Below are 23,566 nucleotides of genomic sequence, written 5' to 3'. Positions count from 1 at the left end.
TGGGTGGGTGGGTGGATGGATAGATGGATAGAGTATGCATATGTATATATAAGAAAATTTTGCTTCCAGCCTCATCAAAAAAGCTCATATTGCAAAAGGCAAAAATACACCTGCACCTTTAGAAGGGATATGTATGCATCCCAAAAAGAACCACATTCAGAATTAATTAGGAATTAAGAATGAGTCCAAGATGGAAAAGCACTTGCTGTAGCATCCATTGCTTTCCACCTTCATAGATTCATAGCAGAAAGTTCTTAACATCTTTCAATGTGCTCATAGCAATACCAGCATGGGTTAATAGATGAACTTATAGACTCAACTTCCGATCAGCAAAAAGAAGCAATAGGGCAGGGGTAGTCAAACTGCGGCCCTCCAGATGTCCATGGACTACAATTCCCAAGAGCCCCCTGCCAGCGAATGCTGTCAGGGGCTTCTGGGAATTGTAGTCCATGGACATCTGGAGGGCCGCAGTTTGACTACCCCTGCAATAGGGTAACGTAAGTGATCTGACTTAAGAACATTCTGCTCAGATGCAACAAGTACAATTAATTAACTGCTCCTAGGAAACACTACAAACTTTAACCACCCATTTCAAGCCTGTTTGGTGGGTCCCAAAACGCTTTTTCCTGCATAAAATAGAGCCCCCCTCCCCTCCAGTAAACAAATCTACATGCTGGCCAACTCCACAGCCTGCCTACTTTGAAATCAAGGGATTGTAGAAGGACAGCCTCAGATCAAGTGAACACACTTGGAAGGAAAAACAGTTTTCATTTTTCCATGGGGGGGGGGGGGATCCACATCCACATGAAAGGTAATATAATACTAAAACAATCTTTATGGGTTTAAATTCTGACTCTTTTTAGACGAAGAAAGAGAAGCAACCACAAAACGCAGCGTTACTGACCTTTTCTAATGACTGTCTGGTCATGCATTAATAAATGTTGATCTTCCACATTCTGGAAAGAGAATGTGAAATTTTTAGCATTGTCATTTTAGACGTGAAATAAGCTTGATTGCCCACCCATTCGCCCCCTGCAAACTTTCCCCTCCATCTCATGCCTCCGGCTCAAGAACGGAAGCCCCCGGGATTTTAGAGAGCCAACCCTGCAAGGCCTGCAATTCAGCAGAGGCCAGCCCGGCCTAAATCCATCAGTGGGAACAGTGGCTCAGCTCTAGAACTGCACCCCTAGACATGCTTACTAGACAGTTCCAAGGCCCCTTTGAATCCACAGGACTTGCATCTTAGTAAACACGCTTGCTTAGCCTAAGGTACCACTGGCCTCATAGGGGCTTATTGTGCTTTGACAGGCAGTAGTTAAAAGCACTGCTTAGCCAACCAGAGGACTAACTTTTGCCGAAGCTGTACACAAGGTGTGATGGTTGTGATGTCCTGAAAGTGCGGCTACACAGCAATATTGTGGGTTTAGAAACAAGGAATAGGGTTTAAAATTCTGTGGCCCAATGACTCTCGGCTCTAATGGCAAGGCTCTGCCCCAGAAGGATCTCTCATTGGTGTAGGGAGAAAAATCTGGGTTGACCTTGCTGAGAGAACCCTACGATGTACGGCTTCCCGTGGCAGCTGTAGACCAGTGATAGGCCAAAGATTATTTTTTAAAGCAGCCAAGTGATTCAAAGCTATAAAGGGTGCAGTGGAGTCTTTTCCAATACCATTTGAGTCTCCAACACTGGAGGGCTGTTCAAGGTGCCTTTGGGACTCCAGAAATCTGATCCTCTAAGGAGCATGGGATTGAATGGGGAACCAGCTTCAGGCTCAACCCTGCCCATGAACCCCCTTAGTGGCCTTGGCCTGACACCATGCCGTTAGTTTTTGTGCTCATTCACATCAGAGGACCAACTCATGGACCTTCCTGGGCTGTTGTTTGGAACATTTCCAAGATACTCTGTCACTGGGCATGCAGAGAGAGTAGACCCTAGCCACTGGGGTTTAGGGCCACTAGACCACAGAATGTTCCTCATTTTTAAACCCACAGCCTGTCAATTACCCTGAGGATGTTGTGCTCTTGGGAGCAACAAGACTTGGGTGGAGTACGAGCCCATGAGCTTGTGCTTTGCTCATCTCACATAAGATTGCCCCATGCCTCTTTGTTTTGAACAGGTCAGCCCGTAACAAAGAGCTCACTTCCAACCTGTATTATGTTTCTTGGGTTTCCAAAATACACGTGAGGACCTCACGCGTTCTGTCTTCACAGGGTCACGGTGGAACCCACTTGTCCCCGCACGGGGACCGCACCTTCAAACACAAGCATCCCTTTTTGCCAAGATGAATCTTTACCTGGACCTCTTCCATCTGTTGGGTCATATCGTGCAGGCCGAGGTTTTCTGCCAGGCTGGAGGCATCGAGGCCGTGGCCGTGAGGCAAGAGCAGCTCCGATCGCCTGTACGTTTCCCTCCTCGCCCCAGCAGAGCCGCTTTCCAGAGCCGGGAGATGAGGGACCAGGCCGGGCCGTACGTGGTGGGACAGGCTGGAGGGGTCCTGGCTGGTCTGACGGTTGGGCCAGCTGGTCTGCTGCTGGCTGGGAGGAGGAGGCGGCGGCTGGTGGAGTGAGTTGATGGAGAAAGGATCGCCAAGGTGCGCGTAAGGGTCGCTGGACTGAGAATAAGGCAGAGGCTGGTAGGGGGGAGGAAAGTAAGGGGGCTGGAAATCAGAGGTCCCCGAGTGAGACAGTGGGGGAGCTGGGCTGTACAAGTGCTGGCTGACCGCAGAGAGGTGGGGTAGCCTGGGGTTTCCATTGCTGTTCCCATCGTGGCGGTCCTGAGGAGGAAAAAAGATGCTGGATCAGTGCATACAATCCTCAATTCTGGGGGGAGGCAGTGTTTAGGCAGCCAATCAGGAGGGGGGGAATGACATGGAATGCACTCTTCTTGAAGGGCACCCTAAGACCCCCATTTCAGCTCCATCTGGGGTAACCTTTGTCTTGCCAAACCAGACAGCTTTTAAACCCACCCCACGGGTAAGGCTGTGGGGGGGGGATTTCTTTCCTTCTATTTCCAAGTCAGTTCATCAAGAAATATAATATAGGGCAGGGGTAGTCAACCTGTGGTCCTCCAGATGTTCATGGACTACAATTCCCACGAGCCCCTGCCAGCAAATGCTGGCAGGGGCTCGTGGGAATTGTAGTCCATGAACATCTGGAGGACCACAGGTTGACTACCCCTGATGCAGGGGCAGCACGAGGTGTCAAAGGTCACACTGCCCAATGTATGGGGAGGCTAACATTCCCAAAGGCGGCGTGACCCACGATCTAAAGATTTAACCTGGAAGTCATTCCCAGTGTAATTAAGGAGATTGCCACACAGCGCTTTTGAGAGCCGGGGTGTAGCTCACATTGCGGTTGAGCTTCATCAGCTTCAAGGAAGATTCACCCGAGATTTTTTTGCTGCAATCCTGAAACCATCTAATCTGAAACAGCTCCACTGGCGTCAAAAGAGTTCGGAGCCGGGGGAAAAGCGTCTCGTATAACTTTGATCTGAGTCATTTCCAGCACTGTCCCTTTGAAAGAAATGGAATTTCCCTGGATTTGGTCACTTGAGGACCGCAGGATGGAATCGCAGAGGGAAATTCCTTTAATTTCACATTTGAATGAAGAGTGCTTGGGAAATTATGGTTGAAGGCATAGCAGGGGGTCACCATTTTCAAGAAAGGGTTTCCTGAATACCCAAATACCCCAAACTGCACACCTGTGCAATTAGATCAAAGCAACATCTCCCCCTCCCGTCCCCCCAATTTCAACACCAGCATCCCAGGCTTAAGCCAATTTACTACAATTCTGTAAATCAGGGGTAGTCAACCTGTGGTCCTCCAGATGTTCATGGACAGCATTTGCTGGCAGGGGCTCATGGGAATTGTAGTCCATGAACATCTGGAGGACCACAGGTTGACTACCCCCTGCTGTAAATGATCATTCCTAATGGATACTGTTGTCAACTAGGTGAAAGTCTGAAAACTAGAGTCCTACATATAGCAGGGAGTTCTTGCACTTGGTAGGGCTTACTTGTAAGTAAACACCTCAACTTGGGCAGTACAGCATGAGTATCTTCTGCTCCTTCTTGTTCTCAAGTCTTACTTGAAAGCAACCACTGTGTTTTAATGGAAGCAAGTCCCTCTGACATCGAATAGATATGATTCCTATGATGCCGTTTTGGGTCATAAGTTTTGACTTGTCTTGAAAAATCAAGTTTACCCAGTCTCATGGAAAGAAACAGGTTTGCCGTAGGAAATTAAGCAGAAATTTCCTCCAACTTTTAAAAGAGGAACAAATCAAAATAAGAACATACCAGTTATTATAATTTTGCTCGTTTTCCTCCAGCTTTTGGGGAAGAACGGGAAAACAGAAATTATCTAAAATGAACCAGGAATTTTCCTTCTTTTTAAAGTGCTGGACAGACAAGGGAAAAATACAATTCTAGCTTTCCGCCTGTTACCAGAAGCGGTTTCAATGTTGTTATCTGCTTGAATTTATGGAAGGGGCTACTCTTTTTTTTAACACCAGCAAAAAAATTTTATTTGTGAATTGATATTTTAAAAATGTATACCTAAACACATTTGCCCATTCTCAATTATATTATATATATATATACACATATATATTATATATTATATATTATATATTTAATAATAGGGTTCTGTTTTATATGGCTACAAATCCCCCACTCTCAGTATTTTAAGAGATGCCCTCTGGCTTTAAAATAACAAAGAAAGAAAGAAAGAAAGAAAGAAAGAAAGAAAGAAAGAAAGAAAGAAAGAAAGAAAGAAAGAAAGAAAGAAAGAAAGAAAGAAAGAAAGAAAGAAAGAAAGAAAGAAAGAAAGATTTGAGCTGGTGAGTCTGAAGGGGAACCTAGGAATGGTTTTGCCTAGGAATGGTTTTGGGGACGCAGCAAGCCCTTTGAAGACATCTAAATCCCGGGAGAGGCCTTCTGCCTCCACGCTCGTTAAACTAACAGGGCGGGTTAATCAGAGGAGAATGGGGATCGCCACGGGGACCCCAGCGGAGCGTGAAGCGGCGCGGCAGTTCCGACGAGCCGGCCGGAGACGCGTCGCCGTGACCAATGGAAGGGGGGGGGGCGATTTTCAAAGGGATCAAAGGCAGGGGGGGCATTAGAAGCTAGGGGGGATCACCTGGCCGGGAGTTTGTCTCTTAGAGCCTGGCCCCACAGTAGGTTCTAATCCCAACCCCAGCCCTCTCTGTCCAGTTTCAGGGAACCGAATTTCGGATTCCCAGCGACTAGGATTTTATTCGGCCAACAGGGAGACCCTGCACCGATTTACCCCATTCTAAACACGCTGGAAATCTGTCGTTTGATGAACGCAGCCTTTGCCTCTCGAAAGGCGATTCCCTAAAAACAGCGACGGTCTGCCAAGTGCTCCCCTCCCCCCGAAACGGATCCCGGGGTTCAAAGCCGGCTCCGTTGCCTCCCACGCTTGCATCCTATGGGGGGAATCGCACTGAGACCCTGGGATTGACTCCCGAAAGGAACCGCGTTGCGAACTGCAGCCTGGCCCGGATTAAGCCGGCGCACAGTAGAAGCGTCGGCCCGCTGCAACGCGATGCAAAAGCAGAGGCGACCCGATTCACGCCTGCAATTCCAAAACGAAGCCAGTCAACCGGCCTCGCAGTTTGCAAGGGGAAACGGTTTTAGGGGATTTCGGCAATTCCGGTTTCGACCCCGTCCGCTTTGACCGAGGAGCAACTGCAGTGGCCACCGTGGGGCTGCCCGCGGAGATACCGGCGGCCACGCTTAAATTGGGTCCCTTCAGAGGAACGAGGTTTTAGGAGTGGACACGTGATCCGCTCCGATAGACGCCCGGAAAAAGGCTCCGGCTGCAGGGAGCTCGCCCTCTCTCCGACACGCGGGATCCTAGCAGCGCCCACTCGCCGTGGATGGGTCGTTTGCTGGGGTGGCCAAACTGTGGCTCTCCAGAAGTCCATGGACTACAAGTACCATAAGCCCCTGCTCTCCAGATGGCCACCGTCTGGCCAGCCCTTTAGGGTGAGTCTCTCTACTCCTGAGTAGTCCACCTTCGTGGTGCTCCAAATAGGACTTTCAATGCCCCTCCCCCACTGTTTTGAGTTCCTCGAGCTGCTGAAAGGTCCCTCTTCCACGCCGCACGTTTTACTTGCGAATAAGGTTCGGAAGCCTAAAGGGACGCTTTAAGGAGGACTTGATTCGGTGCAAGCGCCAGTGGGGCCTGCGCCCCATTAAGCGGCTCCTGGATCACAAACCAGATAAGCAACAATGCGACCTGATCTGCTAATATAATCTGTTGCAATAATAATTTCCCGTTGCAATACGGAACGTGCCGGGCTCCTAAGGGCATTTCCGGGGGTTTCGGGAAAAGAGGGGAAGTTGCAAGCCTAATAAGACCTCGACCCTCAACCATTCATCATGCGGCCTCCTCGGAAGTAAATCCCACAGGCCCGCCTCCTCACTTAAGTTTATGTCGGTCTGTAGGCTAGAATCCTGTGTACCTTTAACTGGGAGTCAATCGCACCGCCTACTTCCGAGCAAATATACCCAGGATTGGGTTCAGCCTCCCTGCCAGTTGCTCTGGGAAATAAAATTAATCCGGAGTCAATTCCGCCCGAGTTTTCTGCTGGCGGTCCCCCAAGCACACAACACATTACAACTGAAGCCCTAGTTTTCTGTACCCCGCCTTCCTCCCCCGTGAGGACCCAAAGCGGCTCCCAAACAGTCTCCTCTCCTCGATTGCATCTTCACAACAACCCTATGAGGTAGGTTAGACTGTGGGGGATATAACTGGCCCAGGGTCACCCAGCGAGCTTCCATGGGTCAAGGACCCCTGGTCTCCCAGGAAGGCGGGCGTTTGGGCAAGGTGAACTTATGCTTGCACTGGAAAGCTCACGCCTTGAATAAATCTTCGTTGGGTCTTAAAGGTGCTACTGGACTCTGATTTTATTGTGCTAATTTAGACCAACACGGCTGCTCATTTGAATCTATTTAAATATACACCCTTAACGAAATAGGATCTCAGCCAAGGGCTCTGGGGGAAAGGGGGAAGCTGGACCACGCCGGGGTCTTTTTCTTCCTCTTTGAACAAAACTTCTGTTTTTTCAGGGCTGCAGTCCTGCACACCCTTTCCCTAAGAGCAACTCGCATCGCACGCGCCCTAGCGGCCCTCCTTCCCAGTAACCCTGCTGCAACCTGAGAAACCAACAAGTGACTTTTCCCCCCTTTGGCACAGAACCACGTGGGGAGACTGCACCAGTTGAACCGCGGCCTGCCCAGGCCTTTCTTAAAGTGAATAAAGGCTTAGCCAGTTTACTCCGGCCGTTCGGGCACAAGCCATCCCCGGGAGAGGAAAGCCATAGCTGCTGTCCGGGTCCCCGGCGAGCCTCGGCGCCTTCCGAGCTCGCCCCCTGCCTGCCTGCCTGGCCTCCTCCCCGCCCTTCCTCCTGGCCGGCAGAACCCGTCCGCCTGGCGGGCGAGTGGGCGGACTGCAGCCGGGCGCGCAAGCGTGCGAAGGGCCGCGGAGGTTTCTTCTTTTCCCTCCCCCGGCTGCAGGGGCTTGAGTGCGTCGGCCCCTCGTCCACCCCCCACCCCCAGCACTTCCTTTCTCTGATTTGGGAGGCCGCGAGCGCGAGCCATTGGCGCGCCAAAAGCGGCGTCGATCCGGATTTCGTTGGGCTCCGTAGTCCCGTGCCCGGCTTCCTCTGGCACCGAACGAGCCAGGGCCGGGCTGCCGAGGAAGCCAGCAGGGGCTAGCCGCCAAGCAGCACCCCTCGGCTCAACGCCGCCGGTTTCGGGAGCGGGACCCCGGAACCCCCGCGGCCTCCCTTGGCCAGAGAGCGCCGGGGCGTCCCTGGCTGGGCCACCCCGAAGGCCTTTGGCAAAGCACGGGCCGGGAGGGGGCTATCCTCGGTGGCTCTGGCTGCAGGGGCAGGAAGGTGCCCGGGCCGGCTGTGGGACTCCTCGCGAGGAAGCCTCGCGCCCTACTTCTGCCAGTCTCCAAGCCGCCCACCGTCGGTCTGCGCCGAAGCGCGGCGGCTCGGCAACAAGCACCGCGGACTCCCCTCGGGATGCGCGGGATCCATCAGAGCCCGGCGGGGAAACGACTTTTCAAAGGGGCCAAAACTCGCTTTTATACGAAACTAGATTACATTAATTTAAAATGTGTAAAATGAAATCCGATTGAAACCGCATCTGGAGAGCAGCGGAGAGGACGCATCTCGCGAACTCCCTCGCCGCCCAGCGCACGCATCCAGACGTGCGCTTTTTATGCAAAGTTACGAAGGAGGAACTCCCTACGGAACTCGGCGACGCTCACTTCCGAGTAAACATGCTTCGGTGTTGCAACGCCGCCTTCCCGTGGCCGCGCCGTCCCAGTCGCTCTCCTTCAATGTAAGAGAGAGTCGAAACAGGGACCCATCGCGGGGGCCGCAGACCCGGGCGCGGAATTTCCCACTACAGCCGCCCACCCAAGGGGAGCAAAATTGCAACGACAATCCCCCCGCTTAGAATCCATCCCCAGACCCTGAAGGAAGGGGGCGCCCCCTGACTCAGCCCGGTGGGATGAAACCTCGCGGGGACTAGCGCCTTGCTTTCGATTTGCTGGGCAAGTGTGCGGAAGGCGGGAGAGTGGAAGTAGTGCGGAGGAAGCGCGGTAGGGGATCGGAGCCGGCAGAGAGCTCGAGCCCGGGCTTCTTCCTTTCGCCTCTGTATTCACGGGTTCGAATCCCGGTGGCGGGGCCGGCATGCCCCCAGCCCGACTCCCCCCACCCCACCCCTCCAAGCCCCGAGCTCTCACCTCGCAGTCCTCTTCGTACTTGACATTGTCCGCTAGTTTCCACAACATGGCGTCCAGTATCCCCCAAAAATATGCAGACGCAATTTAAAAAAAGAAAAATCAAAGCAACCAGGGAGAGAAGGCGAAGAGCGGCCGGGGGAGGAGGGGGGAGAGAGAGAGAAATGTCCCAGGCTGACGTCGGGTAAATCCAAAAGCGGCGTCTCGGAGCCCCTCTCCCCCGTCTCAAGGGCTGCGCGAGCGGCCGGGCATAGAGGCGCGCGGGCCGAGGTGACTTGGGTCTCTCCCCGGGAGGTGGCCACTGAGCTTTCCCCGGGCCTCGCCACCCTTAATGGCACGCCGATTAGCATAGCTCCGCCCCCGGGGCCGGCTCGGCTTTCCCTGACAGGCGGCGCCCGGGCAGCCAATGGCGAGGAAGCCCCGCCTCCCCTAGCCTCGCTGGGGCTCGCAGGAGCCGGAGCGGCCGCCTGGCGCACGCCCGGAGAGCGCCGGGCAGCCCAAATCGCGCAGGCTGGCTTGGCTGGATGACCGGCCGGCCGGCTGGCGGCAGAGCTGGGGAAGAAGGGCTGGCGGCCGAGGCTGGCCGCGCCGGGAAGCCGGCTGGGCTCTTTCTGGACGGGGAGCCGGGGGAGTTAACCCTTGCCTGGCCAGGATTGGACGCGCTTCTGCAGGGTGCCCTTTCTCTTGCAGCCGAAGTGCTCGGGGTTGGCGAGGGGAGCAAGAGCTGCAATCAGTGCACCCCCAAAAAGGAGGGGCTTTGTTCAAAGGACCCCTGCAGGGTGGCTCCGGACTCCTTCAGACTCCCCCACCCACCCCTATTCTGAACATCGTTTTAAGCCATTTCACCAGGGGGTTCAGATCCATCTCTGGTGGGAGAATGAGCGGCTGCCCCGGCCAGATCCTGCAGTGGGGCTCCGGCCAGCGGGTCTACAGTGCAGGGTTGCAGGATCCTGCAGGAGTCTGGCAAGGCCAGCCCGATTGTCATTGGCCCCTTAGGAACGAGTGCGGCCTCTAGTTCCGCACACGTCGGACCAGGCGCTTCCGTTGCACTGGAGAAGCAGATTCCCCTGTTCGGCCCGGGGAAAATCCAGCTTCCAAAGCACATCGAAAGTGCGTTTTCCAACGTGTGTGGGATGAGTCCAGTGGAGGGCGGGAGCTCTGCCTCGCGAAAACCCGACGCTGGGTTTTGGTTCGTCTCGGTCAGGCCTCTTAGAAGGCTCTCCAGCCCCCGGCTGCGCAGGAGTTTGGCTGGGGGAAAGGCGCTTGAGAGTGAGAAGGAGGTTGCGGTGGACCGCCGCTTCTGAACGCGCAAGACAAAGGAGCGGCGCCAGGTGCGAGCCCAGAGGCACCTCGAAGCCCAAGTAGGTTTGAGGCATGTGGACAGTCACGGAAGTCACTGTTACTTCGGTTCGTTTGCCTTTAAGACGCAACAAGGCCCCGTCGTTGCGTATGCAGCTGACTAACCTAGCTAGCCCTTTTGGCATTTGTCCTAGCAGCCCAGAAGACAAGCAAATCTGGGAGGAAAAACACTGAGGGGCAAGAGAAAGTGAAACAGACAGGGCTGAAAGAAGCGAGCTTGCCCACCAGCGCTTATGCCTTGAACAGAAATTCGTTGATCTTGGAGGTGCCCCCGGACTCTCACTGGAGGCTACTTAAGCGGCGGGTTTGCTAGCCCGTGGACATCAATGCGGACTAGCCGCTTGACTGGCTGGGGAAAGAGATCCCCGCGGCTGTGGTCCCAGGCCTGGGCGTAAGAACCATGGGCCTGGGGGGCTGAGAAAGGTGAGCTGCCAACAGGTCCTTTTTAAAAAATTCCTTTGGGTTTCCTTTTTTTTTCCCAACCGGATTTTAACTTCCCCGGGAGAATTCTCGCCGACCCACCTTTGCTTTGCTCCGGAGGAACAACCATCTAGAGCAGGGGTAGTCAAACTGCGGCCCTCCAGATGTCCATGGACTACAATTCCCAGGAGCCCCTGCCAGCAAACGCTGGCAGGGGCTCATGGGAACTGTAGTCCATGGACATCTGGAGGGCCGCAGTTTGACTATCCCTGATCTAGAGAGTCCTTCCGGCGACCGTTTTTGGGCTCTGGCGTGGGTTGAGCAGGTGGTGAAATCCATTTAGCATAACAAATAAATATGAAACGATGGGGTTTGTGGGTAAACAAAACATCGCCAGCACACGCCCCGGCCCGACGGTAGCTCGGGCTTCTGGGAGAAGGGACGAGAACAAAGACCACTGTAACACAGGTCGAGTCCGGGGGCACCTTTGAGACCCACAAAGTTGTATTCAAGGCATGAGCTTTCCCGTGGAGGAATGCTGCTGGGGAAAGCTTTGAATTAAACCGTGCTGGTCTTTGAGACACCCTTGGACTCCCCCACTTTGTTCTGCTGCTCCAGACCAGCAAGGCGACCCGTCTGACTCTGACTTCATCAAAGACCGCCATAGGCCATGATAGCCCCCGACCAACCTACCCCAATCATCTCTCAGGTCGTACTCAGGTCGTAATCGCGCGTCTTGCTCTCTTTCCCCTCCAGTCACCCACCAGTCGACTGGCCCGCGCGATTTCCCAGCGCTTTCGCTCCTTTTTATTTTCCCCATCATGGTTTGGGAGCGGTGGGCTTACTTGGGAGCCAGCCTCGCTGGGGTCAAGGGGACACGTTTCCGAATAGAAACAGGCCGCGGGGATCCTGGCTGGAAGAGATCTGGTCAGAGATGCCCCGATTCCCTCCGCTGGCACAGGGGCCTCGCCTGAGCTATTTTCAACGTGCCTTTGAAATTTGCTTGTAAAAGGCCGTGCTCGTCCGACAGGTCGCACCTCGAGAAGAATTCAAGGCTGCGATCCCAATCCACCCTAGCGAGAGGTCCATCATTCTGGAGGGGTGGTCGGGTCAGCGTTAAGGTGCCCCCAGGACTCCTGCTCAGCTGCCGTAACCTTCCCTAGAGCAGAGTCCCTTCCTGCAGGTGCAAAAAGTCCCTCCGCAGTCTCTGGGGCCTGCTTAGGGGGAGGGAGGTCTCTTAGGACAAGGGGCCTTGGCCTCCCAGGGTCGGAGCCTGGTTTGGAGTCTCCTAAGCTCTCCAAGGCACGCTGCAGGCCGAGCCGAGCTCTTTCCAACCCTACAGCTTTCAAAGGAAAGACCTTTACTGGCCGCTAGATAGGAGGGCAGAGAAAGGCAGGAGGTCTCCTTCTCTCGGCCTGGAGGGAGCGTTCAAAGGGAGGGAGGGTTTCAGACGGCAGGCTGCCCGCGGGAAACTAGAAAGCCCTCTTCCTGGAGCCGCATCAGGTCCCCCCCCCCACCTCCACCCCCCCCCCCCCCTGTTTTCAGTGGCAAGGGAAAGACGGCCCTGGGAGGGCTGTTGGCAAGTCATTCTGGAGCTCCTGGCATCAGGGCTGATTTTCATGACAAGGCAGTGTTTGTTTAGGGGGAGACACCGTCGGGGGTGGGCGGGCTGCTTCCGTGTTTTCTCCCTGGAAGCTCCCACGTGGGAACTCTAGAATGACACGGGCCAATGGGGGGGGGTTGCTCTCTCCCCACCACCACCACCACCCCGCGCGGGAAGCTTAAAATCTCGCGGGTCTGTCGAGAGGACAGCGGGTTGCCCCGCAGGGAAGAGGGCTCGTGGCTGCCTTTGAGCCCCCGGGGTTGTCCTGAAGGCGGCGCTTTGAAATTGACGCGCTAAAGCTTGGCCCGGCTTTGAAATTGACCAGGTCGGCGCGTCTCCCCCGAGTCAGGCACAGCGCCCGAGCCGGGATCTCTGGCGATGCGGCAGGCAGGGGCCGAGCCAGAGCGGCGGCCGGAGCATCTGCCAGGGTCGCCCCCACATGCCAAGCTTTCCCCAGCTCGCCTCCTCTTGGCGTCCGGAAGGCGAGGCGTGGAAATCAGCAGAGCGTGCAGGTAACCTCGGGAAGAGCGGCAGAACAGCATGGGGGGGGGATTATTCTGCAGACCCATTTATTTAGATTTATAGGCCGTCCCTCTGGAACCTGTCATTTCGGGGCGGCCTATATTACACCATCCGAATTCTGCAGCGGAGAAGATATAAGGATTGCAAATTTGAAAAGAAAAAAAATGACACCACTGAATTTAAAATGATGTCATTTCAGGGTTGAAGGATTTGTTCTGCAGCTCCCTTCCCTCGAGGCGAAACCTAACCTGGACACCGGATCCGCTTTTCCAGGGGGGAAAGCAAACACCACTCCTTGCATATTTTTTAAAGGGAGAAAGTGGAAAGTTTGTATGGCAGGCAGTCCCTGAAACAAATTTCCCCACCAGTTTTGCACCCGACAGAATTTCTGAGTAGGGTTCCATTTGAAAAGCCCAGATTCAGGTGGGTCTCCGTGTGGGTCTGAAGCAACAGGTCGAAGCTGGGCTCCAGGAACCACCCTGAAGAGCAACGAAGCTTAATTCTTAGTTTAAACTTTCGGGTTCATGCACACGGCTCCAGAAACGCGTGTAAGAGCCGTAGGTCAACGGAGCCTGCCGGGGTTATACAGGGTTACTGAGAAGCAGCTTCGCTTGAACCGTGCAGGACTTACTCCTGAGTAAGCGTGCGCAGGCTAGACCGTGTCAACGATTTTCTTGCCGCACCAGCTTTCCTGGGCCTCCAACTCATCGAGGGGGGAGACAAGGGAGGCGAGGAGCAACCAATACAGGAGAAGAAGAAAACTGCGCTTGTAAAAGACGCAGCTTCAGAAAGCAAAGTCGTCAAGACGCGAGTCGACGACTAACTCCGCCAGCATTTTAAAATGTCACAAGGAATCGGTGCCAGGTCAAACGGGGGCGTCCTCACGCGACGCCCAAACACCGCCTGCCCCGACTCCCAGCCGGAAAGGCGCTGGCCCCATCCCCCGTCGCTTTCCCTGGGTCAATTCTCCGTGGGGTTCAACAGACCCGAATATTTCTTTTTTAAGAAAGAGCGGGAAGGGGGGGGGGGGGTCCGCTGTGCGCTTCAAATACGACCCCTTCCCCCCCCCCCGCCTAGAGACACCTGACTTGCCACACAACACACACACGATCGGTGTGATGCAGGCCTACTCGCGAGCAAACCCCGCGGGAAATCCATTCCACTCCCAGCAGCGCAGTGGGCGTGTGAGGCACAGAGCTTTTGACAGCGCTGGCGAAGTCCACCGCGATGCGGTTTGACAGCCCCCTAAACCCGGTTTGAATGCCGCCCCCCCCCCCCCCCGCATCCTCCCGCGCCGCCTCGGGCCTCTTCCCGGCGCAGCCCCTTTCCTCCGCAGGGAGTCGTCGCTCCGCTCTCCAGAGAGCGAGCCTAGAGCTGGGGTAGTCAACCTGTGGTCCTCCAGATGTCCATGGACTACAATTCCCATGAGCCCCTGCCAGCAGGGGCTCATGGGAATTGTAGCTCATGGACAGCTGGAGGACCACAGGTTGACTACCCCTGATTTCCCGGCCGCCTTTGACCAGCCCCTTCCCCAGGCAGAAGCGGAAACCGCGGCCCGCTGTGAAAGCCTGGCCAAAGTGGCTTCCCGGCATCATCCCTGGGCCGGCCACAGCCCGCTTCTCTTTGCACCGGGAACAAACTCCGGTTGGTCGACAAGGCGGCGCTGCAGCTACGTTTGCTTGGCTGCAACCGATTTAACAGGCGCTTATCCCTCCGGAATTGGCGCTATGGGGGGGGGGGGGGAGAGACGTAGCAATTCGGCAAATACAGACGCTGCGCCCGACAGAGCCTCACCTAGGGAGAGACCTTCGCGGATTTCAACCCCTTTCGTGTTCTGAATTCCAGAGATAAGAAAGCCACTTGGCTTTCAGACGATATTGCTAAATCCGCAGTTTTATAGTTGGAAATATGCAAGTATGGAGAGGTGTGTGTGTATTTTTTTTTAATTCAATATCTAGAGTTGTATCCAGGGGAATTTAGGCCCGGTTGACAAGAGAGTAAATCCCAAAGATTTGTTTCAGAAGAGACATGCCTCAAAACAGGCTGCAAATCCCACAGGTTGTGCAAATATTTACCCTCCCCTTTCCTCCTCCCCTTAATCATAAGGGTTTGTGTGTCTGGGGTGCACCCTTAATACTTAGGCTCGCCGGTTTAGTAGATAACCACAGCTTTGATTAGAAATGGATGTGCTCTTTTGGAATTAAATAGCAATTTAGATCTTAAATAGGCAGGGAAAGAAAAGCTGCAAGTTTACTCTAGAGCAAACCTCACTTTTCCCCGAGAAAAGTTCGCCTAGGATCGCAGCCCAGGAATTGGGCCTGCAGCTTGGGAGAGTTGGAGAGAAAACGAAGGGATTCAGTGGGGGCTTAGGGGGCTTTTCAAGGACTTAGGGGAATTTAACCTTTCTCCAGGTAGGGATTCAAGAGACAGGTAGGGTGGAACAACCTAGGACAGCCCCAGGGAGATTGCTGCGACCAAGGGGAAAGGGACTGGTTCCCAGTTCGACCAGTAGGCAGAGCTAGAAAATTAAAAGAGGGCATCTCCCCATCCCTGTGCCCTACACGGCCCCAGAGATCAAGCCAGAAAAGAGGGGTGAGGGGCTCCCTCTCTCACACTGGATCATCTACTGGAGGAGGAACTCCAAAAGTCACCTGCCTAATAGGCCCCAGGCCAACAAGACCCCGCTCTGGGTCCCCCAATTGCACCCCTGGAGCCGTGGCCTTTCCCGGCGCCTGATGGCCGCGGATTCTGCCATAAGGCCGGTCTCAGTGGGAAGGACAAACCGGAGTCTTGCGTCACCCCGAAAACTCGGGAAACGTCTTTCGTGGGCCACGAGAGAGGCGCAGGTGGGCTTCCGGGTGGGTCCGAAGGCGCAGGACTACGTTGGAGGCCAGGGAAGTTTAATTCTGGGTAAAGGCGTCCCTGGTATTCGTTCCCCGTTGGCCAAGGGGGGCAGGAGTGACCCCTTAAGGGGGCCGGTCTGATGGCTGCGGCTGTAGGAAAGGTTATTGGAGAAAATGTCCAGGAGAACTTGGGCGCCTCCCGGATTGCCAAAGGAGGCGCAAAGACTGCAAAACTATCCAACTCTAAGTTGGAACCAAAACGGATTGGCAAGGCATAAGGAGACGAATTCCGCTCCCCCCAACCCGCCCTGATCCGATTCTCCAAAACGAACAGAATTAGAAAGGAAACAGGCCGGTCCCGCCTTCGGACGACCCCCCCCCCCGCCCCGCTCCTTCTCCCCTTTGGGGGCAGCAGCCACTCTTGTCACCTGGCTCTTCGGATCGAGACGGGTCGCCCTGCGCGTCTGTCCGGAGCGAGAGCCAGGAGCCGGAGTCCCGGAGCACCTTCCAACCGGACTAGGAGCTGTCGTCAGTCCCGGCGCCCTTCTGAGGGGGGGCTGCACGCGAAAGCGGACCCCCGCAGCTGAATTCCGTGGGAAGGTGTCCGTCGGACCCCACAGAGTTCTGCCGCAACTGCCGCGCTCCTGGACCCTGGCTCTTTTCTAAAGTCTCCCTTGCAGAAGAAACCGCCCGGAGCGAGATCGCGGCACGGACCGGGCTGCAAAGACTTCTTGGAGAGGGGCGGCGCGTTTCAGAAAGGGGGCTTCGAGCCCACCCCTCCCCTCCTTGGAGGTTTTCGTTCCCCGCTGGCCATTTTGGCGCTAAACGCTCTCTTGGGAGAGGGGCCCCGAATGCCTTTCGCCGAACCTGGTGCGACTCCCAGCCGAGCCGAGCCGTCACTCCGCCGCTTACTCGTGTGTAGGGCTGGGGCTCCATGCCAGCTCGGACTGCCAAGTCGGCTTTTCCCAGCCTGTAGGCAGGCCCGGACTGTGCTCCTAACTCACCGAAGATCGAGGGGATCGCGGGACCCACGATTCCGGCTTAATCCAATCAGGGACCGCGGTGTGGAGCGCCCCCTACTCCGCCTCCTTAGGCCTTGCACGCAGCCACGCGACGTGGGAAGTTTACAGCCCCGTGCCCGCTTGCTCGGCGGGAGACCCCCTCCCCTCCTTGCCCTCTGCCGGGTTTGTTTCCGAGTAATCACATCCACGGCCGGACTGCCCCTTTCCTCCCAGGGAAGGGCGCGTCGGAGGAGCGCAGTGCGACTTGGAGGTGGGCGCCTTGCGATGGGTTCCGACCGGGCCCCGAACGCCGCAGGGACAGAGCCTGATTCTGGTCCCCACGTGCCTCGAAGGCCCACGAGTGGAATCCCCCCGACGGCGCTCGCCAAAGGACGGCGCACGCTCCCAATTTCTGCTGACTCGGCAATGCCGGTCGGAGCGCCTGCCGTCGCTTTCCCGGAGTCCCCACCTGAGAGTCCCTCAGCCTCGCACGGGACAGGGGGACCCGTCGGTGGCAGCCCACGGGACAGACTAGGGATCGCCACCGCGGAGGATCGCGCCGGGCGACTTCAGCCCAACCTGCGGCACCGGACTGCCTCGCCAGGCCCCGATCCCCTCCCGCGCCCCTGAACCCCGGTCCCCACAGACTTACTGGCCAATCGAGCCTCCCCAGCAGAGCCATTCGAGGCGGCGGCGAGCGCGCTGGGATCCCTGAGCCGCTGCCGCCTGCGCTGGAACCCCGGCCGAGGCGCGCTCCACCTGGGCGCACGGCGGAGACGAGCCAGGCGCCTGCGCAGAAGCCGGCTCCTCCACTCGGCCCCCCTCCCCCACCCCTTCGCAAGACGTTCCTCCTGGAATCCCCCCCCCCCGGGACTCTTCTCCTTGGTTCAGACCCTGGAGAGATCACCTGGCCGTCGCTGAGATGGGAGGATCCCGGAATCTCTCGGGAGCTCCCTTATTGCCTAGTAAATTCCGAGGGACACCTAGCTGGCGAAGACCTTGGATCCGCAAGGCTCCTGCCTGTCAAAAGACATGGGGAGGGGGGCTTTGGCAACCCCGTTCAGGGGGGGTCCTTTAAGAAATACAGGATCCGCCTCCAAAGAAATTAATTGAAGCAGGGCGGAGTTCGTTTGACTTCTTTCCCCTTCACGAAGAGGCCTGTGAGACCCAAAAGTTTGCGTCACTGATTTCCTTGTATCACCTGGAATAACTGGGCTCAAACAGTTTCGCTTTACCTCACCCAGATGTCTTGGTCAGAGGAGATAGGTCCCAGAATAATTGCCTCCTTAAATCTTCTTAGAGGATTTTGAATTTGCAAAGAATAAGGCAGCCTTTTGGATTTCACAGGATTCTTAGTCTCCCCGCTGAAAGGGCCCCTGATTTTAATGAGAGCCTCGACTAGCCAGCCAAAAGGAAAGCACAGAGTAAATTTCTTGCTTTCTAAGGCAGGGGAAAAGACAGCCCCGATCCTCTGCATGTTTACTCAGAAACAAGCGCGGCTGAATTAGAGGGGGTTTGCTCCCAACAGAGCCCGTCGGGTTTTTCAGTCGACGAACTCTTGCCCTGGCGTTCACGGGTGTTTTGCGCTCTCCCCATCGCGATCCTATGTGCCTTACTTTGCAAGCGTGTTCAGGATCCTTTCAGTGGGCTTAAGTTGCAGAGTCCCTTTAGGGCTGCAGCCTTGCAGTTATAAAAGAACTCGTCACAAACAGGGGGGTTTACTTGTACGTAAGTGCGTAGCAAACTGCACCTCCGCTGCCCTAAACTTCTCTTTTACTTGACCTTCCCAGTAGCCAGAAGAAAATCAATCAATCAATCAATCAATCAATCAATCAATCAGTACAAATTCATGGCTAGACTGCAATCTCATGCACGTTTGTTTCCTTGTTTATCTGCAGATGGGCTTACTTTGGAGTAAACATGCACACAACTCCCACCCTCGTTTTCGTGGCTGATCAAGATAACCATTCGATACTGTTACAACGAATATATTGGTCGGTGTTCAATGAGCTGCACTTTGCCCCTCCTAAAAATCTGGTGTGGCACTTAAGAGCAGCAGACTCTCATCTGGAGAACTGGGAAGTTTCCTCACTCTTCCTTCGCATGCGCCAGCCACAGCTTTCTTAGAGCTGTTCTCCCAGAGCTCTCTCAGCCCCACCTACTTCACAGCCTGTGGGTGTTGGTGGTTGGAAGGGTTTGTAAGCCGCTTGGAGATACCTTCGGGTAGTGAAAAGCGGGGTTCAAAACCCCCATTTATTCCTCTTCCCAACATAGTTCGAACAATCCTAACAACAACCCTGCGAGGGAGGCTGGATTGGTTATTACCGCCCCCCAGACATTGGGCAGATGGGGCACATTGGGCTTGAGGAAGGGCAGCTCGCCCAAGGCTCCGATCTTGGGCGGGTCTCCTGCCAATCTACCCCTCGAAGATCAGGGAGGAAAACTCCTCCGAGCCGACGCGGGCGTGAAACTGCGGCTCAAGGTGAGGCCGTCCAACAGGTAGATCTCTTGAGCTGCACCGGTTGAACACCAGGCATCAACCAGCATGGACTCGGGTGGCGACCCGGATTCCAAGGGAGGCGCCCTTCCGCCTCTACCTCCCCAGACCGAGGGAGGTTTGGAGTGTCGCCTTTAGAGAGGGGGCGACGAAGTGGCGTTTCCAGCCCAGTCCGGTGGGGACTGAGGGGGTCTCCCTTTGGGGCTATTTTGGGGGAGGGGGGACAGGCTTCGCCCATTTCGGGCCTCTGTCGAAGCGCGAATCACTTTTGCTTCCGCTACCGGTTTGATCCGAGGCCGACCCGTCAAGGCGCCTTCCGACAACTCCGCCGGACACGAGTCCGTTTCCAGGCCATCGACGGGGGAGAGCCGCCCGCCTGCGCCGCTTAAGGGATCGCGCCCGTCTTCCCGGAAGCGCCGAGTGACGGACTGCAATCTTGGGCACCTGGGCATTGCGGCAGGACACGCGTCTAGCCTTGCTGACGACGCACGTCGGGACGCTGCACTGTCGGAGGGCTCGATCCAGGCCAAGAGAAGCATTTCTCGGAAGACAGTCCTCTACGTGCTTGCCTGGGAGTAGGCCTCCCTGAACTCAGTGGGGTTTTACTTCTGAGTAGGAGCAGGTAGGACTGAGCTTTGTTTGCATTCATTCCAGTGGGGCTTGTAATACCTGGCAGGAGCCTGGCCTCTGGCTTTGGCCCCTTTGCCTGGCAGAGATGCCTCTCCCTGGAGGAGCCAAACCGAGTTCGAGTCCAGCGTCCCCTCGAAGACCAAGAAAGGTTTCTTCAGGTATTAACTTTGCTGTACACACAGGCTTCTGCAGACCAAGCAGTATTTTTATTTTATTTTTTAAAACCCTTTCTTTATAACATACTCAAATCAAAGGAGAAACCCTATTCCATTTTTTTGGGAATTAAATCTGACATCATTTCCTGTGGATCTTGCTCCCTGGAAAGCGACTTTGAGATTTCACCCTTCAGACTATTGGGCTCCCTTAATTGAAGGTGGCTTCTTCCCGGGTTATTAAATATTTTTGGGCCAGGGTACCGGGAGGAGAATCAGGTGGCTGCATTTGGAATTCTTTTAAAGACAGCAGAAGAGAAAAGAGGCAGCCTTCAAAGAGACTGGAGACTTTTCACGGTGTTTACAGTGCTTGAGTTTCATCCTCATCATCAGGGTACATCTGTGGCCAACACGGGGGGGGGGGGGGGGATGGAGATGACAGCCGTGCAATTCAAACCAGATTTTCTACCCCACATGTCGTTTTCCAGTAGGAAATGGGGAAAGAAGAGATGTTCATAAGGACAACCCGGACAAATTTCCTATAGTTCTCTGGATTGCTCCTGGCCGGAAGAACCTCTCTGACTGCCAGCCGGAACTGAACTCCCTTGCGAGTCCCTTTCTCACCAAGGGTCTGACTCCTGAGTAGGTCTATAGAGTCTTAATGTTTTGCTTTCAACAAAGCAAGATTATGCCTGTGTGGTGTGGCTGTGATGGACCGGGATTGGAGAGACTTGGGTCCAGTCATCACTGGTCCCATGAAAGATTACTGGGTGACCTTGGGCCAGCCCCACTTTCTCAGCCTAACCCACCTTGCAGGGTTGTTGTGAGGATACAACGGGGAGGGGGGAAGGGAAATGAAGCCAGCTTCTTTGGGTCCTCCATGGGGAGAAGAATGGGGTACAAATGAACTCAGGGGCTTCTAGTCTGCGATTCTGTCACACAGAATGAAGCAAGAGCTGAGTGCGGTTCTTACCCCACCCTTGCTTCAAGGAGTTCTCTGAGCCGCATGCAAAGTTCTCCTCCTTCTCCTTCCTTGTATGCACACAACTACCCTGTGAGGCAAGCTAGATAGTAGCAGGGTGCCTTTGAGAGCCAGCGTGGCATTGTGGTTAAGAGCGGCAGTCTCTCCTCTTCGACATGCCGCCGGCTGGGTGACCTTGGGACCGTCACAGTTCTCTCAGAGCTCTCGCAGGCCCACCTAATCTCACAGGTTGTCTGCTGTGGGGAGAGGAAAGGAAAGGTGATTGTGAGCCGCTCCTCCAGTTTGTAAAAAATGGGGCACAAAAAAACTAGCTCTTCTTCTCCTCCCCTGCCCCTATCGTGAACCAGTTTGAAATTGTATTTATTCTTTTAGCTTCTGCAGTTGCCAAACTTTACCTTTATGTAAGGTGACCAGATTGTCCCACTTTTGGAGGGACATCTGGGGGCACCAGGCAAATTGTACTTATGTTGAAATTAAAAATATATGTATTACAATACTATTTTTGCGTTCTGTGCGTTCTATGAAAAATTTTGTTGCTCCATATAGACCAAATTTTTAATCAAGAACCCCCCATGGTCAATGAGTCTCCAGGGAGGGCGGTATATAAATATAATAAATAAGTATAATATATAATAAATAAATGGTGTCCCACTTTACCAATGTTAAAATCTGGTTACCTTACCATTATGCCAATTCGCTTGACTTTTTGCAGACCTGCCTGTCCTATAAAGCAGGGGTAGTCAACCTGTGGTCCTCCAGATGTCCATGGACTACAATTCCCATGAGCCCCTGCCAGCATTTGGGTCCCATATAAGGGTTACACGCCCACCAACACACCCACAAAATCCTCTCCCCACCATTTCAAGGCACACAGGCAAGTTGCCCCTCCCCCCTTGCCCAAATAGCTGAAGCTAGCTCTGTCTCCTCCCCCAGTCTCAGAAGCTCAGCAGGGTCAGCCCTGGCCAGTATTTGGATGGGAGACCACCAAGCAATCCTACAGCCATGATGTGGAGGCAGGCAATAGCAAGCCACCTCTGTATGTCTCTTGCCTTGAAAACGTCATGGACTCACCACGTCGGCTGGGACTTGACAGGCAAAAACAGCAGCACCTGGCTCCATTAAATGCTTTGAAGTGATACAGAAAACCAGAACAGACCTAAAAGCCGCTTGCATTTGCCCCCGGGGGGTGAAGGAGAAGCATTTTTGCTGCCAGGTTCAGGCATCCTCCAGATCACAGAGATTTTTGTTCTTGGCGGACCTACTGTGAATCCAGGACACCCTCCTGTGTTGGACCAGGATCTGGGAGACCCGGGTTCAGATCCCCCCTGCAAATCCTTGCTGGCCTCCACTAGTAATTTCTGGATCCGTGTCAGAGGAGGGGAGGGCCACAGCTCAGTGGCAGAGAAACTACCTGGCAGGCCCAGGGTCAATCACCTGCATCGCCAGTCGAAAGGAAGGGGCAGCAGGTGAAGGGAAGGCTCTCCAGCTAGTGACCTGCTGCCTGTCTGAGTTGACAATACTGACCTTGATGCGTTGAAGGTCGGGTTTGATACAAGGTGGCTTCCTATGTGTCAGAGAAAGTGGTTTGCCTACCTCCTCTGCAGAACTATTCCACAAGAGGAGGAAAGGACAGCCACAGAGATGCTTGTGGCTCTCTGGGAAGGAGAGGCTTTATCTGTCTTTCTAAGAAACCTACTTAAACAGATTATCCTGCAAGATTATCTCCCAAACTCCGTAAGGATAACCCACGCATTAAAGCAGGGCTGCTTCTTATAGACGTCCTTACAAGGCTGCTTATTTCAGGGAAGGGAATGATCCAGCAATTTGCCCCTAATTTTAGGACCAGAATTTCACATGGTCGGTCCTATACGACAATGGAAGAAGGGCTAAGGTGAACTAGGGGGAAATGGGGGGAGCTGGCACCCATGCCCAAGATTAAAGTTACACTTTCCCCCTCCATGGCAAACACAGGATGCTATCATAGCAGGTGTTTAGGGTTACAGGAAGAAAACCCACCCAAGCCACATGGATCTGCACATAAGTAACTGCAAAAAAAGGAAACAAGATTACAAGAACCAACTTCAGCTGTATGTAACTCTGCAGAAAACCCGGAAGGTTTTCAAAGGGGTTCGCTGTGGCCTTCTTTAGCAATGTCTTGCAGCCTCCCATCCCAAATACCGACCCTGCTTAGCTTCCGAAGATCGGGTTAAATGATACCATTTCACAGCCCTCCAATATTACTGAAGAAGAAGAAGAGTTGGTTCTTGTATGCCGCTTTTCTCTACGCAGAGGAGTCTCAACTGAGAGCCATTTTGGTGTAGTGGTTAGGAGTGCGGACTTCTAATCTGGCATGCTGGGTTCGATTCTGCACTCCCCCACATGCAGCCAGCTGGGTGACCTTGGGCTCCCCACAGCACTGATAAAGCTGTTCTGACCCAGCAGTACCCCACAGGGTGCTGTTGTGGGGAGAGGAAAGGGAAGGTGATGGTAAGCCGCTTTGAGCCTCCATCGGGTAGGGAAAAGCGGCATATAAGAACCAACTCTTCTTGTTCTTCAAAGCGGCTTGCATTCACCTTCCCTTTCTTCTCCCCACAACAGACACCCTGTGAAGTGGGTGAGGTTGAGAGAGCCCTGATATCACTGCTCAGTCAGAACAGCTTTATCAGTGCTTTGGCGAGCCCAAGGTCACCCAGCTGGCTGCATGTGGGGGAGCGGGGAATCAAACCCAGCTCTCCAGATTAGAAGTCTGCCCTCCCAACCCCTGCACCAAGCTGT

The 23,566-nt window shown here is 54.5% G+C and overlaps 1 protein-coding gene across 3 annotated transcripts in view; it reads right to left on the bottom strand.

Moving 5' to 3' along the window:
- TFAP2C (transcription factor AP-2 gamma) overlaps window positions 1-17,329 on the bottom strand; it is a 33,371-nt gene extending 16,042 nt beyond the window's left edge. Inside the window, exons 1-3 of one of the 3 annotated variants that reach the window (XM_077335679.1) lie at window positions 17,183-17,329; window positions 2,294-2,773; window positions 905-956 (exon numbers count right to left, since the gene is read on the bottom strand). In XM_077335679.1, coding sequence (XP_077191794.1) covers window positions 905-956; window positions 2,294-2,773; window positions 17,183-17,212 — 562 coding nt within the window. In that variant the 5' untranslated portion in view covers window positions 17,213-17,329. Of the gene's footprint in view, window positions 1-904; window positions 957-2,293; window positions 2,774-8,785; window positions 9,101-17,182 lie in introns of those variants that run through there. The other 2 variants (XM_077335680.1, XM_077335678.1) reach the window with 2 other exon arrangements.
- Between the last annotated feature and the right edge of the window lie 6,237 nt (window positions 17,330-23,566).

The sequence above is a fragment of the Paroedura picta genome, chromosome 4 (genome assembly GCF_049243985.1).
Source record: "Paroedura picta isolate Pp20150507F chromosome 4, Ppicta_v3.0, whole genome shotgun sequence".
Classification (NCBI taxonomy): Eukaryota; Metazoa; Chordata; class Lepidosauria; order Squamata; family Gekkonidae; genus Paroedura; species Paroedura picta.
The sequence above is the reverse complement of the archived record's forward strand: the minus strand, read 5'-3'. Positions and strand labels throughout refer to the sequence as shown.